This window comes from Anser anser (assembly GCF_964211835.1).
Source record: "Anser anser genome assembly, chromosome: 4".
In the NCBI taxonomy this organism is placed as follows: Eukaryota; Metazoa; Chordata; class Aves; order Anseriformes; family Anatidae; genus Anser; species Anser anser.
The window spans coordinates 15981520-15998595 of record NC_139724.1 but is presented as its reverse complement, the minus strand read 5'-3'; the positions used below and the strand labels follow the sequence as shown (position 1 = coordinate 15998595).

The 17076-nt window shown below is 40.2% G+C and overlaps 1 protein-coding gene across 8 annotated transcripts in view; it reads left to right on the top strand.

The window, feature by feature from the left end:
• RUFY3 (RUN and FYVE domain containing 3) overlaps positions 1-17076 on the top strand; it is a 60073-nt gene that overhangs the window by 37594 nt on the left and 5403 nt on the right. For 4 of the 8 annotated variants that reach the window (XM_083835263.1, XM_083835268.1, XM_083835264.1 and 1 more), the window contains 11 exons: positions 828-951; positions 1612-1673; positions 2862-2927; positions 3024-3093; positions 5023-5115; positions 5862-5942; positions 6569-6736; positions 8172-8269; positions 11754-11873; positions 14755-14857; positions 16641-16720. In XM_083835263.1, coding sequence (XP_083691389.1) covers positions 828-951; positions 1612-1673; positions 2862-2927; positions 3024-3093; positions 5023-5115; positions 5862-5942; positions 6569-6736; positions 8172-8269; positions 11754-11873; positions 14755-14857; positions 16641-16720 — 1065 coding nt within the window. Of the gene's footprint in view, positions 1-827; positions 952-1611; positions 1674-2861; positions 2928-3023; positions 3094-5022; positions 5116-5861; positions 5943-6568; positions 6737-8171; positions 8270-9368; positions 11564-11733; positions 11874-14754; positions 14860-16640; positions 16721-17076 lie in introns of those variants that run through there. The other 4 variants (XM_083835267.1, XM_083835269.1, XM_083835270.1 and 1 more) reach the window with 2 other exon arrangements.

Here is a 17076-nt window from a genome sequence, read left to right as displayed (position 1 = left end):
GCTGCCATTTTGCCACCCTTATTGTCTCAAGTGCCTGTCTGTTAGAATAAACAAAAATTTTGTTTCCAAAGAGGTGACTTGGGTGAAATATTTGTATAGGTGGGATGCAGCATTCTCGTTTGTGAGATCTTGGCCCTGGACTTGTTTCTGACCTTGTCACTTCATCAGCATCTGACTCAGAACAAGTCATTTCGCTTCTCTCTGTCTACTTCCCCATTCATAAAACAGCAGTTAGTTTTTAGGCTAATTGCAAGTCCACAGATTTGAACTGCTATGATTACGTTAAGTAGTAGGATTTAATAAATATGTTAATGTTTCTTTACTTAAGCAAGTAGGGTTTTTTTGTTGTTGTCGTCTGTCCATGCAAATCCATAGCTGACTTGGGGCTGGAAAGGAGAACTTCCTATTGTCCACTGGAAAGTGTGGTGGTGTCTTATGTTAGAGAAGTATTTAATGGAGCAGTAAAAGTATGCTATTTGTAAAACTCTAATATTAAGCCTCAGTCTTGAATCTTCACTGTGCTCTGATATTGCTCAACTTTCATGCTTACTTTGAATCACCTTCTAACAGCTGAGAGCCCAGATCTCCTACTTACTGGGTCTTTGCCTCACCCCAAGATGTACTGTGCTGGCAGATATTTGGTCAGAGCATCAGTTTATTAATAGGACTACACTTCTGTGTAGTTTATGTTATTGCCTGTTTTTTATTAAGCCTGAGCTTGTGTTTTATTATTGTGTGAAATACCAGAAAAGCCATTCTAGTTGACCTTGTTCTGGTCGAATTTTAAAAGATGCAACACTTGTTTTCTCCTGTTGTCCATCCTGCAGTGAATTTTACGAGCCTAATGCACTAATGATGGAAGAAGAAGGTGCGATCATTGCTGGCCTGCTAGTAGGTTTGAATGTCATTGATGCAAATTTCTGCATGAAAGGAGAAGACCTGGATTCACAGGTACTGGGTGTTCCATTAATATTTTTTCTGCTCATTTAAATTGGACCAATTTTCTGTTGTAGAGGACTTTGTTTATCTGAGATTCAAATCTTTTTCTATGAGTAATTTAAGACTCATACAAGCTTGCTACCGTTACAGTGTTCATCGGTTAACTGGCAGCACTGAGATCAGAGATTCAAGATTTTGGTTTTCTCTTTGTTATGCTTTCATGCGGTCTGCATTTGGATTGCTGTGGTGTGAAATGTAGAAGAAGATAAAGGAGAATGCTGGGATGGACTTTCCCAAAAAGGGGGGGAGAAGTGAACTGATCTTGTAATTCACTCATGCCATATGACTAGATCAATGTAGCCATTAAACAAAAGAGAAAAGGCCCACGAGCACTTACGTTACAGCTTGCATAAGTAATGTATGTATAGTTCTAGTGATGATAATGTTTGTCCTTATCTGCTAAGACTTGCTTGCTAACTTGCTGTTTCTGCTAGCATATTCTTGCTTGAACGAGGACATGTTTTCCTTCATTTTGGCTAGATTACTGGTATAACGAATCTGTTATAATACAACATGTGCTGATGTTCCAACTGAACCACCCTGAACTTCCATAGCTATGAACAGTGTTTCTTAAGAGAAGCATTTAATGTAAAATGCAATTTTTTTCCCTAGGTTGGAGTTATTGATTTCTCAATGTATTTGAAAGATGGGAACAGCACAAAAGGCAGTGAAGGGTAAGCGCACGCATGAGAGTCCTGCTTGTCATCTCCTGATAACTTTTCGAGTTTTCAGGATAAATTGTCGAGTTATCCCTTGATGACTTTTCAAGTATTTCAAGTTGCCCTGCAAGCTGTTAATTTTTTCACTAAAACATTTCTTAGAGTGAATTGCTCTTCTGTGAAAAAACAATGTATAAATAAGACACTGGAAGTATTGGGAGGTGGCAGGGGAAGGGAAGGTGTCCCAGGAATTCTGTGTGTTCTTTATTAACTGGCAATTTAAGATGATGAAAATACCTTAAAAGTGACCCTTTGCCGAGTTAGGTCTGCCATTCTTGAAAACCTTTTCGGTAAGCAGCTTAGTAGCCTTTACCAGTCGTGCAGCTAGCAGGATAGCAGTTGATTTTTGGCACCATACCATTCCTAAATAAATTCTCCACTTGGAACTGATCATAAGTGTAATAGTTCTGAATACCTGTGCCAGTGTACACAAATGTAGCTATGCAACTTTCAGAGCAAGATCTTGAAAAGTAGTGTGGGCACACTGACACACAGATCCAGTCTTGTGGTTTTCTGAGACTTTTGAGACTCTTTCTTCATATTTAAGAGGTTCTGCCATTTTGAATTCAAGTACGTGTTTAATTATTGTACCTCAGGGTCCGGTGTTTTGATTGCCTTTATTTTATCTGTAGTTTCATTTCTAGATCTCTCCTTTAGTTAGGATTTCCTGCTGGAAATGCATGCAAAAAGCACATTTGTTGATGGTTTTCCTTGAATGAATTTTGGTGAGATAACTCTTGTCCAATATACAAGTAGCGCAAAGTCGTTTTTTAATTCAAAATTTTATACTCACTAAAACGTTTTCTGCCTTAATCCTTCCGTTTCTTGTGTCACAAAATGCCTGAATGTTGTCCAGTTGAACATAACAGTTGGCCGCATTTCATCTTAGACCTTTAATGGTGTCTCTTAGGTCTATTAATACAAATATTGAGGTTTAGGATCAAAGAGAAACTGTGCTATTTCCTCTTCAGCTTGTCTTTCTGTTCTGACTTGGAATTGGCTCCTCTCTGTCTCGTCATCTTTTGGCTTGGCGGAGAAGGCCTTCTGGTCTGCTTGGGGCCTCCACAAACATGCCACACAGTCATTGGCTTTAGATATGAAAGGACTATGCTCTGGCTGAGCTGAATGATTTTTTTTTTCCAGAGATGGTCAAATAACTGCTATTTTGGACCAGAAGAACTATGTAGAAGAACTCAACAGACACTTAAGGTAATACATGATGTATTTATTCTTTATTATATGGCACAATAGAAATGAGACTACTAAAAAAGAAGGAATTAATGTAGGCTTTTTTCTTTTCACCAGTGCTACAGTGAACAACCTACAGGCAAAAGTGGATGCTTTAGAAAAATCCAACACTAAACTGACAGAGGAGGTAAGTGTAATAGGGAAGCATCTGATGCTTTGGCCTTATGGAATTAAGCGTAGAAACGGTTAGGAAGGATTTATTTTCAGAGTTGTGGTGTAAGTGATGATGTCGGTTTAATAATGGAACTGGAATAACTGAGCTGCCAAGGAATTACACTGACTGTTGCTGCTAACTAAATATGATGTACAAAACAGCTAAATCTTTGTTAAAAATCCAAACCTAATTGAATCCGCTTTTTCCTTCTGAAGTCTTATGAATACTTTCTGATTTTTGCCAAGTGTCTTAGAGTAAATTGTACAATGGATATGGTTTCAAATACCATACAGCTGACATGTCTTGAGACATCAAGATGGTATGAAAAACTTTATAAACTTCTGTTTATTTTTGACAGATGCAGAAGTTTACTACTATGTTAAGATACTATTTGAAATATAGCAATAACTTTTCCTCTAGCCTGTCATGATTTGTAAGAAGTCAAGTCCTTCTGGATAAAACGTTGTTCAGTCTGAGCATGGAAGGTGGTTGGCACACGAGTTGTAGGTGTAATCTGTGTCTTGAAATTGGTTTTGCAGTTTATTAATAATGGAATATATGTAATAAAATCGTCATAGGTCAATTCCCCTGACAAACGGGTGAAAGTAATTCTCATCTTAAAGGTTTTACAGTGTCTCTGTCAGCATGTCACTTAGCTCAGCGGAATGACTTTGGTTAGGACATCCCAGTGCCCTGGCAGTACAAATATGAAATAGAAATTCTTTCTTGCTTGTTCATCCTCATCAGAGGTCTGTGTGTCTGATTCTTGAACACCTTCTCTAATGGATGATGCCAAATGATGAGAAGCTTTAGTAGTGGAAGTTAGTGTATCCAGTCTCAGTTAGAGTTAGAATTAACTTTCACAGTTAAAAATGACTAACTTTTAATCCTCTTTAATTTTGAAAAGGTGTTCTACAGTAGGCTTCAGTTCTTAGTGCTAATATAATATATGGCTTTTGATTTATTACCTGCAGTGTATGAATGCTGTGTCCATTAAGCATGGTACCCATGAAATTAATTACAATAATGACTCAAGTATATGTTGAGTTTTAGTACCTTGCTTGTCTCTTAGTGAAGTCTCTCTTGGAATGTAACTGATCTTTTCTTGCGCGCAAGACTTACAGAAGTTACAATTTACCAAGCCAGAAGGAGTTTTCTGAAGTTGTTTTGGACTTTGACCACACACTCAGAGTAGTCTGTTAGTCTGCAGGGATGTTTTTATGGGGAATTATTCTGAGGCAATGTCTCGTCTTGTAAGGGTGGTGTGTGCTGCTGACCCTCAGTTTCCAGTTAAGTCTTCCTCCTGTAATGAGGAGCACTTTTAGTAGCACTTCTCCTGCCCAAATGCTTAAATGCTCAGAGCATCTGAAGTGCATGTTTAAATCTTGCACTTCAGATGCTCTGAGTAGCAATGTATCCAAACTAGCAAAGCTATAGCAAATCCACACAAGTACTACTTCTCTGGTTGTTTATTTCCATTGCTAAAGTTCTGGTTTTTTTAAAGCTATTTTTTTATGTTCACTTTTTTATTTTTTTGTTAATGCCTGTCAAAGGAAGAGGAATAGAGTGAGGATTTACATTGAATTGTGCTAACCATGGGTTATGTAGAGTCTAGCAGGTAGTAACCCTTAGAACTGAATAACTTTACTGAAAGACATGAACAGAAATGGTTTGGAAAGTCTGTTTTAGTTACCAGTGTGACAGACTTCCACTGTTAGCTAACCGATACTCTTTCAGATGGTCTGTCTTCATGACAGGGGTTAAACTGTCTTTTGTCACGTCAACTATTTGTTTTTCTCACTTGGAATATGAACAAATTAATACAGGAAATCTATCTAGAGGGGAAAAAAACCTGCCAAGTGTGTGTTTGATATATTTACTGTTGTTCTGTTTTGTTCACAGCTTGCTGTTGCAAACAACAGGATTATTACACTGCAGGAAGAGATGGAGCGGGTTAAAGAAGAAAGTTCTTACATCTTGGAGTCCAATCGTAAGGTTGGTGTGTGTAGATGATTCTGGAACCCTTTGGGCAGTTCCAGCCCAAATTTGATGCAGAGTAGGTGTTTTGAAGAGACTTAATTTCCTTATGTATCTCACAGAAATCTGTAATAAGTAAAGGTAACTCCAGGTGGGCCTTCTGCAGAGGGTAACAGATGGACCCTGGCCACAGTAAATCCTGCCTGGCAGTAGCTGATGAAACAGTGAGCATGTGCAGAGCTGAAAGCTAACACAGCATGCTCGTGGCTTGATGGGTGGAGGTGTCAGAAGGGACAGGAAGAAGGATGATTTAATTAAGGGGTGGCAAAAAAAATTTGAAAGTAGGAGTTCTGCTTTTTTGGCCTGAAACGCTACCCTTTTCAGAAATAAAGGGGCAGGAAAGGATGTTGAAATACTCTATCATCTTTTCTTTGATTTGTTTAAAGTACTCGTAACTCTGACAGAATCTGTTAGGGGTTTTAAACCCCATCAGATATTTGTCTGAGACTTTGTAACCATACATAGTAGATTGTCTAAGATCTGAAAATAGTGTCCATTTTATTCATATTCATTGAATTGCACTGAGCAACTTGGGGAAATGGGGAAATAGTCGCTTCACGTAAGCTGCATGCTGCATTAACTGAGTAGAGCTGCTGAGTTTTGATACTTGCAGAATTTGTTTTCAAAGTGGGAAAAGCAAATGATCACCAAATGTGAGGATTACTGGTGTATATAATGACAAGTTAATTGGGTTTCTTCCTTAGGTCACTAAAGACAGAACTGCAGATGGACATGCACTGACTGAGGCACGAAAACAGTTAAAGGAAGAGACTCAGCTGCGGCTGGTAAGGACAGCGTGAGGTTGAAGCTCACTACAAATGGCTTTTTCACATAATTACTCCATACTAGATGATCACTTTTCAACATGTTTGGTCAGGGGCTTACTGTCATTTCTGCCTGCCTACCTCACCCTGATCTGAGACAGTCTTGTCAGAATTAATGTTAATTTTGTGACTATATATCAGTTCAAGGTCTCTTTCTTAAAATGAGCAGTGCAGTTGCTTTTCTAGGTCTAACACATCCCCATTGCAGGTAAGGGTATTGCCACTATCTGAACTGTTACTCAGTACCTTGTGTTCAGCTGGTGCAAAATAAAATGCCCGAGCAGAACCTTTTAAGGAAATTGTCTGCCAGCTTTTTCACTAGTCCCCTCCATCAGAAGGATGGACTCAGGTAGTGCTTTCTGACTCTTTGCTAGTAATGCTGGTTACGTTGCTTTAATATTGGATTGAAATAGCATATTTGTTGTCCTTAATTGTTTTTGATGTGTCAGATCTGTAACTGTGATGCTGTGGCAATGCAGCACACTTCGGAGTTGTGACTCCATTGCCAAGACCACCAGTGAAGGGTGGTTACTTCATTGATGGTGAAGAAAGCTGGCGAGTAGTGCTGACTGAGCTGTGTATTTCAGGATGTGGAAAAGGAGCTGGAGGTCCAGATTGGGATGAGACAGGAAATGGAGTTAGCCATGAAGATGCTGGAGAAAGATGTCTGCGAGAAGCAAGATGCTCTGGTGGCACTCAGACAGCAACTGGATGATCTCAGGGCCCTAAAGCATGAACTATCTTTCAAGCTGCAGGTAGGAAAATAATTAAATCAAATGTAATGAATTCCAGGTAAAAGTTTTTTTAGGGCCTTTGTTTCCACACCCCACCTTGTTTTAAAAGTACTGGGTGTGGAAGGGTGACAGGCAGTATACCATACTTCTGTCTTGCTTCCGTTTAAACCTTCTCCCTACCTGTATATTGTTTTTCTACATTTGTTTCTGTTTGCTGCTTTCATTAGGGCTGGCATTCTTCAGGTTAAAGTTGATTTGTGCAAAAAACTTCAAGGAAAATATTTCTATAATGACGTATGCACTGATAGTCTTTTTGCCTTTTTTAAATTTATAAACCAAGTGAAGATTGAAAAAATAAAAAATGTCTTAAGTGAAAGGAACATTTCCCTGTGTAGGTTACCTTCACAAGTGTCTGGTAGAGTACTTTATCTGTGGTTGGTAAGGATGGGATTTTCCCCAGCGTAGCAAAGTGCACACACTGTAGTTATGATTTGGGGGAGGGTATCTTAGTAGTGGGCCACTCTTCAGTTGAGCATGTTTTTCAGGTGTTTGCATGGTTGATCTATGTTCAGTAGTTCCGTGCTGGTTTCTTTCCTTGCAGGGTAGAAAACAGATTTTTAGCTTTACCAGTTCTCTGGGATGATCTCCCTTTATGCCTTGTTTTACTTTTTTGTCAGTGCAGATACTCACTTCTAGAGCCCACAGGCTTTTTTTCTCCAGGGTCAAGCCAAGAATTTAAACAGCAGGAATCATGAGGTTTGGTTCAGACTGCTTTCCAGCCTGTGGATGTGCTCTGTAATCCCAGTGATGTTTATTCAGTTTAGTAAAGAGGATGTGAGCTGCTGAGGGGCAAGACAGAAAGCTGTAGTGTTTTAAGCGATTGACCATGTTGGGAATTAAAGGAAAATGCTGTTTGTTGTGAAGATAGACTGGCAGTGATTTGGAAATGTGTGTGTTTCAGTGGGGAAAGCATCTTCTGGCTTTTGTGCTGTAAAAACTAAACCATGACAGCTTCTGTTCCAATACGATCTCATATTTGAAAGTATATGGTATCTTTACATACATTACTGCATAATGGCAAAGAGCAGCACATAATGCTCAGAAGTAAACAATAAAATAAATTTTAGAATAGCAAAGTGTTGCTTTTGTGCTCCTTGAGCCAATCATTCCGTGCACAGCAGTTGAGTGATCTTAGCAGCTGCTGCATCACTACATATACTACATATTATACAGACAGCAGAACTGATTATGGTATTGCCTTTCTGTGGGGTCCCCAGATATAGCCTGCACCTGTATGGCAAGGTGCTTGGCCTTACGATATTGACCTGGCATTTGCTTTTTGAGCACCTTCTGTCTGTTTGGGTTCTGCCTCTTTCACTTCAGTTGTCACATGATATGTCCTGGCTTATTTTGGTTTTACCCATACTTACAGAAAGCATGTTGCTATTTTTTCCAGAGTTCAGATATGGGAGTGAAACAGAAGAGTGAATTAAACAGCCGTTTGGAAGAAAAAACAAATCAGATGGCTGCTACCATTAAACAGCTTGAACAAAGGTAAAAAATGAAACTTTTACAATTATTATAATTGTATTCATTATAGTGACAGTGTCAAACTGAAATGAATGAAGTAGGTGAGTCCAAATGCAGTGCTTAGTCACCTCTAAATAGCTCTACATGAAGCGAGTAGGATTCAGTCTCAGTGATAATTTTGAGATACTGTTAGGAGAAGTGTTTTGCATATTTTTTAGGAGGGCTTCCATTAAAAAATATACTGCTAGAACAGTAATAAACATAGCAGCTTTGTTTATCTATGTCAGCTGCATATTTGTATGTTACGCAGTCAGTTACCATCTCTGATAGCACTGATACATCTGATAGCACAGTCGCGCAGTTAAAGAAGTGCTTGACTTTTGGTAACTATTGCCATGGGAGCAGGGAGAACAAACATACAACAGAGACCAGTTTTACAGATGCTTGGTTATTCCAGATCTCTCTGGTACTGTTTTGAAGAAAAAAAAAACAAAACACACCACCAAATTTGAACCATTCTCCTTATGAACTGACAAATGCTCTGATTCTTATACTTTCTGAGAAAAAAAAGCTTGAAAAAAATCTCACGTGAAAGTACATCAAGGAAGATGATAGGGCAGCCTGATCATCACTAAAGGTTGATAGAGAGAGCCTGTAGGAATGACATCCATCTAGTCTAGGACAAGCTCCAACCTCATGGCTGTGTTGCTTCCATGTTATTAAACCTCATGTAATTAAGAGGGCCTCTTAATTACCCAGTGAAGCTGGGTTGATATGGCAAGGAGCAGTGCTCCTTTTCCCCTTTTTTCTTGTTTGGCCAAAGGTTCAGAAGTTCGATCTCTGTGAATTGATTTGACTGCTAGCTCTGAGCAAAACCGGGGGAAACCGTAGGTCATGGCAAGATGTATTGTATGAGACTTATTTAATAAATAGTTCATTGCACTAAATTAATGTTCTTATTTTTTGGGTTTATGACTCTTAATGACATAGGTCAGTTTGCTTGTAGAAAAATTGTATTTTAAAATGTATTATATCTTCTCAGCTAATTGACTTGCTCTTTTTCTCTTGCTGTTCTTATTTTTTTCCATTTCCTCCTCATCCTCATTCTGACTTACTTATACAGTGAAAAGGATTTGGTGAAACAGGCAAAAACCTTAAATAGTGCAGCAAACAAACTGATCCAGAAGCATCATTAAACGTTTTTATGTCTGGTCACCTCACAGCTCTGACATCAGAACTCATTTATGAGGGAAGAACTTGAGAATTGCTAAAAATCAACTGTTAAATTGTTAATTGTCATCTGAAGTTGATTTGGAATTTGCTGAGTTTTTAAAATCAGTGAGTTTTTCTTCAGAGATTTAGTCGGATATAAAAATCCCCAACTTTGCCATTTAAACTGTGTTAAAAGTACCAATGAGTTGGCCAATAAACACACCAGAAAAGCGTAAGGAATGTGGCTCTGTACATCCCGGTGATGCATGCCGTATACAGCAGCACAAGTCTTCAACATGTATGGATACTAGGCGTGTTGGCCAAGCCAATATTGCATTGGCCAGCTCTGGAAAGTCGACTAGTTTTCTGTGTTTCCCTTTTTGTGAAGTAGAGGAGAAAATGCATCCCTGGAAGTTGTTGAAAGTAGTTGTGTGCGTACCCCAAGCCGTTTACCCATTCATTTCTGTTCCGTGGGTTCAGCCCCAAGTCAAGGACAGATGGGCGCGACTCGATAGCTCATCGCGGCGAAGACCAGCCCTCTTGTAACCAAGACTGCTTGCAACGATTTTGCCTTAGTGACTTGGTGGGAGGGTAGGGACTTATCCTTATTCCTTTAAACTTCATGTGTCCAGAATTAGTAGCTAGGTGTCTTAGAGTAACATGATAGAGTGGTAAGTTCAGTGAAAACCTCCTTATCTCTGCATTGCCTTCTACCTCTGCCATGAATCCCTCTAGACATACCTTGCTGTTCTTCCTGACTGAAGGAACCTGAGGAGAGGTGTTTTTTGATAGGTCTCTCCTCTCCCTAGAAAGGGAAGTTACATGTTTTACAAAAAAAAAAATAAAAATAAATCTGATCTTTATACTCTAGTGTTTGAAACAAACAAAATAAAAAGAAAAACATGCAGTGGTGGGGAGTGGAAATGGTAATTTGATACTTGACCACTCCTTGTCTGAGTAGTTAGTGGTTTAAAAGGAAGAGTTGCCTTTTACTGTTACACTTCTTTCATTTGCTTCTAAGTTTCTGTTGCTCAATACAAACATGGAATTTGCTAGTGAAAGAACAGCTAAAGCTTGGAAACATCTCCGGATAGGAAAAATAATTGTCATTGTAACATCCTAGTGCAAAACTGTAAGCAACTGTACCTTGGACTATTATAAATTAATATCCTCTTCCCCGTGGCCAAAGAAGTTCAATATGCTGGCCCTTTACAGCCTTTACCTTATAAGTGCTCCTAGAGATGTTTTTCTCTCAAGAAAATGATATTTGAGAGGTTTGAGTCAAATAAGGCTTTTTTTGCTCTGGTGAGATGGTTGTAAAAATTCTTTGGTGCCAGTTCCCCCTTTGTGCTGTTGGATAGCGCTCCGTGGGGCAGCAGGAGGCAGATGTGACTGAAACACAACTGGGAAAAAATACCTATTGACTCTCGCTAGGTACATTTAAAAATCCGTGAGGCTCAGCCTAGTCCTCCTATGCACAAGCGTGTACCACTGCTTAGCTTGTTCAATGGACTCCTGCACACAAGCAGACGTGGAGACCAGGTCTCAATCTTTAAGCGATGTCCAAGTCTCATGCTTGAAAGTATAAACTTAACCTTCAGTAATCTTTTACTAGAAATACATTTTAACTACCTGTGGGGGGGGGGGCAAAAAAAATGGTGAAAGCTTTCATCAAGGTGTATCCGAGTAGCGAGTTAGAACTATTAACGCCCCTGCCTCTCCTCAAATTTCTTCTGTAGGAATAGGGGATTGGGCTGGTTTTGTTTGCTGTCACAACAATGTTAAAATCAGACAGTTACGCATCTGGCAATTTCTGATGTCAGGCCCAAAGCAGAGATGCTTTGGTGTGCTAATGCCTGGGTACTTGAGTCAGTGTGACAGTCTGTGGAAGAAACCAGGAAAATGCACTAATTCTAAATATAGTAGCTAACCTATGTTGCAAGTTCCAGTTACGTGCATAAAGCTGAGATGTAACATACATTAAAATCAAATTTGACTTAAAATTCTGTGTACTTGAGGTTTGCTTTGAATCTGGATAAAAGTGATGTTTTATGTTTTTCATCTAATGGCTGTAAACTGTAGTAATAGAATAAAAAAAATTGAAAATCAGCGCTTCTGCCTGGTTCACCTACATTTTGCTTTTCTTTAAAACATTTCCCTCCTTCCCATTGCTTTTACCATCCCTTTTTTTGGCTTTACCTTTTCACTGGGTTTTTTTAATTTGTTGTTTAAACTTGGTCTTCCTCCCCACCATGGCTTTTGTTTTTTATCACAAGTTCATGTGGCTCAAATCCAGATTGCGACAGGCAGAGAAGGACCGTCAGTTGGCCCAGCAGGACAACCGTCTCTTCAAGCAGGAGTTTGGGGACAAAATCAACAGCCTCCAGCTAGAAGTGGAAGAGCTCTCCAGGCAGCGGTGAAGAGATCCTTTTCTAATTTATTTTCTGGGTTGTTCTTACTGTGTCTAGACAAAAGCAGGAAGGGCAGTTCTAAAAGGAGGAAGGGGCTGCAGGCGGAGGGACGAGGTGTTTTTGATTCTAGGTGATATTAACAGTGGGGAAGTGAAATGCTTTGTGAGACAGCAAGGCTTTTAACATGGGTATCTTTAAAGTGTCGAAAATGTGATTGGAAGGAAATGCAAAAAAAACTGAGGGGTCAGCAGAACTCACAAGCAAAAGTACAAATCTTTGTGGTGATGAAATATCAGAAACAGGCTGCAGAACATCTCTTGGGTGGAAATGAACTGTCAGGATATTCTTTTTGAATACAGAAATTTCCATGGATGCTTTCTGCACTTTGGGCATCTGCCCAGAACCACCTCTTTTGGGAACTGGCAGTGCTAGTGAGGGTAGGAGGATGGAGATCACTGCAAAGTACAAAACGTGTTTGGGAAGCTTGGTTGATCCTTGATGTGCACCAAGATCCTGTTGCAGGTTAGCCTGCTCTAGGGAGCTCGAGTTAGTTGGTTGTATGCTTCAACGTGCAGTCAGGCCTCTGACAGCCACACAGACCTCTCCAAAATCTAGCATTACACTAGACTTCTCACTTGTAGCAGCATAACCTGGAACCTAAAGGGAACCTGAAGCAAACAAGAAAAGCAAACAATTTGCTGCTCATAGTCAGAGATGTAGCTCAAAGATGCCTTTGCCTAGAGCTATCATGGAAGCGTTAAGGAGCAAGGGAGGGAGCAAGGGAAGCGATCTTGACGGTCAGTCTGACAAAGTGCTATGATTTTTCTAGTTGAAACCCTGCCATCACATATATTTTTATATATATATATATATTCATATAAAGCGACTATCACCATATTGATAAACATTCTTTGGAACCACTATGGCAGGGGTCTCAGTTTTGCTGGGTGACAACTAAAAAGCTGGAAGCCAAATACAGAAAACTTAACAAGAGCTGTCAGCTTTCCCCCCCTGCAGTGTCATCAGTTTACCAACAAGAGGGAAACAGGGAAATCCTCTTATCTTAAAATAGCAGAGCATCTTTCTATCTGCAGCCATGACGCTTCCTCTCTTCTGCAGCAAGGTCACTGGAGTGAATGGTGTGGAAGCACCGCTGGGTGCATTTTTTCGTCCCTAATCATGGCATGGCTTCTTTTGTTTCCTGTTTTAAAAAGTTACCGAGGCTGCCCACAAAGCCAGCAAATGGCTTTTATCAGAAACTTGTGCTAGTCCCAGGTGTGCGTGGGTGAGTTCAGTGATATTATTAGGTATATGCAGGGAATATATCTTCGCACATGCAATTCACACTAAGTCAGTTTAACTGAATTAGTGTAGCATCTGGGGAGGATGTTTTCAAACTGGTATATTTTGGCATCAGTCCACCCCTTTCTGAATATGGTATTGCTCATGCTAAATCGAGGTGGCAGTATGAAAATGATTGTGCCTCCTTTACCAGGAGGCTGTACTGATAGATTTAAGTGAGGGTGGCAGGTAGTCTTGCTTGAATTGTGTCCTTTTGAGAGGAAATGCGGAATTTTTTGTTAATCAAATTGTAAGCAAGATTTCCCCTGGGTGGTTTGTTTTTGAATGTCCACGTGGATAAGGATTCGTTTCTGGATCTAAGCTTCCATCAGCTTTACTCATTTCAGTTAGGCTTTGTAATTAATGAGGACACAGTCAAATAAGTTACTTAAAAGAAGCTGTTTGAGCATTGAGACTGGTGAGGTTAATAACGGACATATTTTTTCTTAACAGAAATGAGGATTATGAGTGTTTTGTAGTACAAATCCTGCCAATGTGTTTACCAGCATGTACGTTATTCAATTTCTGGCCTTTGCTTTTGGAGCAGGAGTTGTTCTTCACTGTAGCTACCGTATTACTGTCCAAATAACTTGTAAAGATTTCAGAAAATGGGATTTCTGGTGCTTCAGTCCCCAGTTCTGTGCGCTCCAACAGCTTTGTTGCTGCTGTGTGCTGGCAGGCCGCGGTTGTGGAGCTTTCCGGTGCCCCAGAGTAAAGGGTGTGTGACCCACGGCTGGATTTGGAGTTGTGCTTTTCTTCAGGCTGTGTTGGGGACCTCAGATGTGCTTGCTCATCTGTCCTTGACCCGCTGATCAGCTGTCATCCCGAATACAAATGTGCTGCACTCAGCCTCGCCTTTGTTCCCTCCGGCTCGATGTACTGCAGCATGCCCCGCATGAGGTGACACAAAAGCCTCGTCGGGGTTGCAGTGCAGAGCAGCGGCCTGGCTGCTTAGCAGTCTCGAAGGAGCGTGCGTCACCCCGTGGTTACCGATAAGGCTAGGCCAGTGAGGTAACTGCAGGCTCTAAAACAGCACACACGGCCTGCTTTCAGCCCAGGGGCTCGTTTCTTCTGTTCAAGTCTACACAAGGGCTTGAAGGATTGCCACAGCTCAGAGGGAGGAGGAGTCTATCCGTCATGTCCGGATGGCTTTGAGAAGTGGTTGAGGATATTGCCTTGGGTTTCACAGCCTGTCATGTAGCAGGTCATCTGCTGAAGAATGTCTTGAACAGGGCACTGATTAACAGTGCTAGAGTGAATGAATAGATTGGTATTTTTTAAGGACTTGCAGACATAGTCAACAGGCTTATTTCCGGCAAATTTGTGCTAGAATTACATGAAGAACATTTAGATTCTCCATCCTGGCCTTTTGTGGCTTCACACATATGAAACAGCCTTTTACTGAGAGGCAGTTTTTAGCTCTGGAATTGAGCTTCAATTGCTTTAGGATAAAGAGAGTTAATTAGTTTTTATAATGTAATGGCTCTTGATGTTGAGTGTTATAAAACCATAGCCTTTATTCATAATTCCACCTTGATATTACAGGAGCCACCTTGAACTGGAACTGAAGCGGGAAAGAGACAGATGGTCACAGAATCACCAAAGCAGCCAAGGAAACAAAAAAGTCCCAAAGAATTGGTTAAAACCGGTAGGTAACATGACTTATTTTTTCCTCTTGGCTTAAATTTGAAATAAGGTTTCGTTATGCTCATTCTCTTTTCTGAAGCTTTATTAGGCAATAAATAAGTACTGTTAATGCGTCACAACAAGATAAGCTTTGGAACACTTCTTGCATGTGGTAAATAGGCATTTTATTTGGTTGAGACTCAAAAGAAAGATTTTACACGTTACATTGAATTGCAGAACACAGAATTGCTCTTCCAGGCTGGGTACCTGACAAAATCTTGAGAGTGATTATGATTTCCTTCAGTAGTTTATGAAAACCAAATGTAATACAGCAGGAGAGATGCTGTATGCATTACATGTAGTGAAAAGCAAGCTTGCTCACTCTACTTTTTTGCATCATAATAAGGGAAATTCTCCTGAAAAACAGTACAACTTGGAAAACAAAATTATCTTTTAAGGGAATCACAAATCACTTTCAGTGTTCTTTCAGTGCTGTGCATTAGTGAATTCAGTGTTTTTTAAAGTAAAATGCAATGTTAATCTCCAGAGTAAAACTGATAGTCCCCGAGTGAAACTCCCTTTTTAGAAGTAATTTGCCTTTGAAAGTGAAAATCTGCTCTACAGGTTTTTCTATAAAACAAAACAGGCTCTCTTGCTGGAAATTGGCAGTTGTTTTGGAGAGCAAAACTCATAAATATGAGAACTGTGAAAAAAGAGGTGGTTTCTGAAATTCATATGTGGGTTGCTGCACTTGAGAGTTGCCTTCACTGGGCTCCCCTGGGTTGCTTTAAGCTTCCTCTTTTTCTCCCTGATATTACAGACAATTCCTGCGAAGTTACTTATGCATCACGATTCATTTATCAAAATGTCATGTTGCTCTAGTGGAACAGCTATAATTCAACAGAAAGAATTGAGATCTAACTGCAGTGCTGTTGGCCAGTAAAAACAAACCAAAATGGGACAGTCTAACCTCCTAAGCAGAAGCTGGCTAGCTATCTGGAAGGCAGAATTGTTGCTTTTCTTTACTGCTTGTGTGCCAGCTTGTCACTGGGTGTGAGAACGGGTGGTGGCCTGTGGTTAGCCTCCTTTACTCAGCAAGCCTCAGTAGGGTGCTCCTGCTAAGAGCAAATGGGCCAATTTGGAGGGGGGGGGGAAAGACGAACATGTTTCAGAGTGGACTTCTTTTGCCACAAAACTTGTAGGTGGTTCCCGGTCTAATGGAAGTTTGCATTTTCAGGAATTTAAGGGCTGCACTGCAATCATGGCTGCAATTTGAGAGCCATGCATGCATGCTATATAGTGAGCTGGCGAATTCTGACAGTCACGTTTCAAAGAGTTGTTCCGTACATATATGGCTCAGGCTATGACCCAGTTATCAGACAGGGAGTAGGAGGGGATCTTTCTTTACTGGTTGAGAAGATTTGTCACCCTGATCAGTTCTCAAAAAGCCTGTAGAGCCTATTTACCTTTTCAACCTCTGCTGTACAGAAAAATTAAAAAAAAATAAAGTGGCCAAAGTTTCTTGTCCTCTAGTAAAAGGATACCATTGGACATCTTTAAGAGTCCAGCTCTAAAATGTGAAATCAACTGTGTTCATAGCAAAAGAAAAGCATGCAGAGCTGCTCTTAGGGTGGACTGGTGATTGTATGTTTTCGAGCGTCCAAACACACCTCCATGTCAAGAGTGGGTCAGTGAGATCAGTGTTCCCTAAATATCAGTGTAAAGTCTCCTTTTGCAGTGTGGCAGAGGTGAAGTGGGAGCTGTTAACATGATTTGACTGACGGATAAATGTTTCCTTTTGGCAGGATGGGAAGCTCAAAATCCAGGAAGAAAATGCGAAACTGAAACAGCCTCTGAGAGAGGAAAACAGTGTCCTGACATACAAGTATGGAAGAAATCTCATTTTTGCCTTCTCTTTTTCTAATTCCTGTCAAAGGGAAGAAGCAGGTTCTACTGCTTGCCATCAAGGTTTCTGGATGCGAAAAGCACTCTCTCTCTCTCTCTCTCTCTCTCTCCTATTTACCTTTGAACTTGTTTCTATATAAATCTAGTGTTTCCTAATTTTTCATATTTAATGAAGCCTCATAAACCAAATCCGGCACAGAGCTGGACTTTTGATGCTAGCGTCCAAAGAAGGTATCTTTTGTTGGTGGGGGACAGGAGAAGGGTTGGTGAACCTGTGACACCTGCAGTTAATAAATAGTGGCTTCTGGATGAAAATAGAAGCTGTTTGAGAAGAAC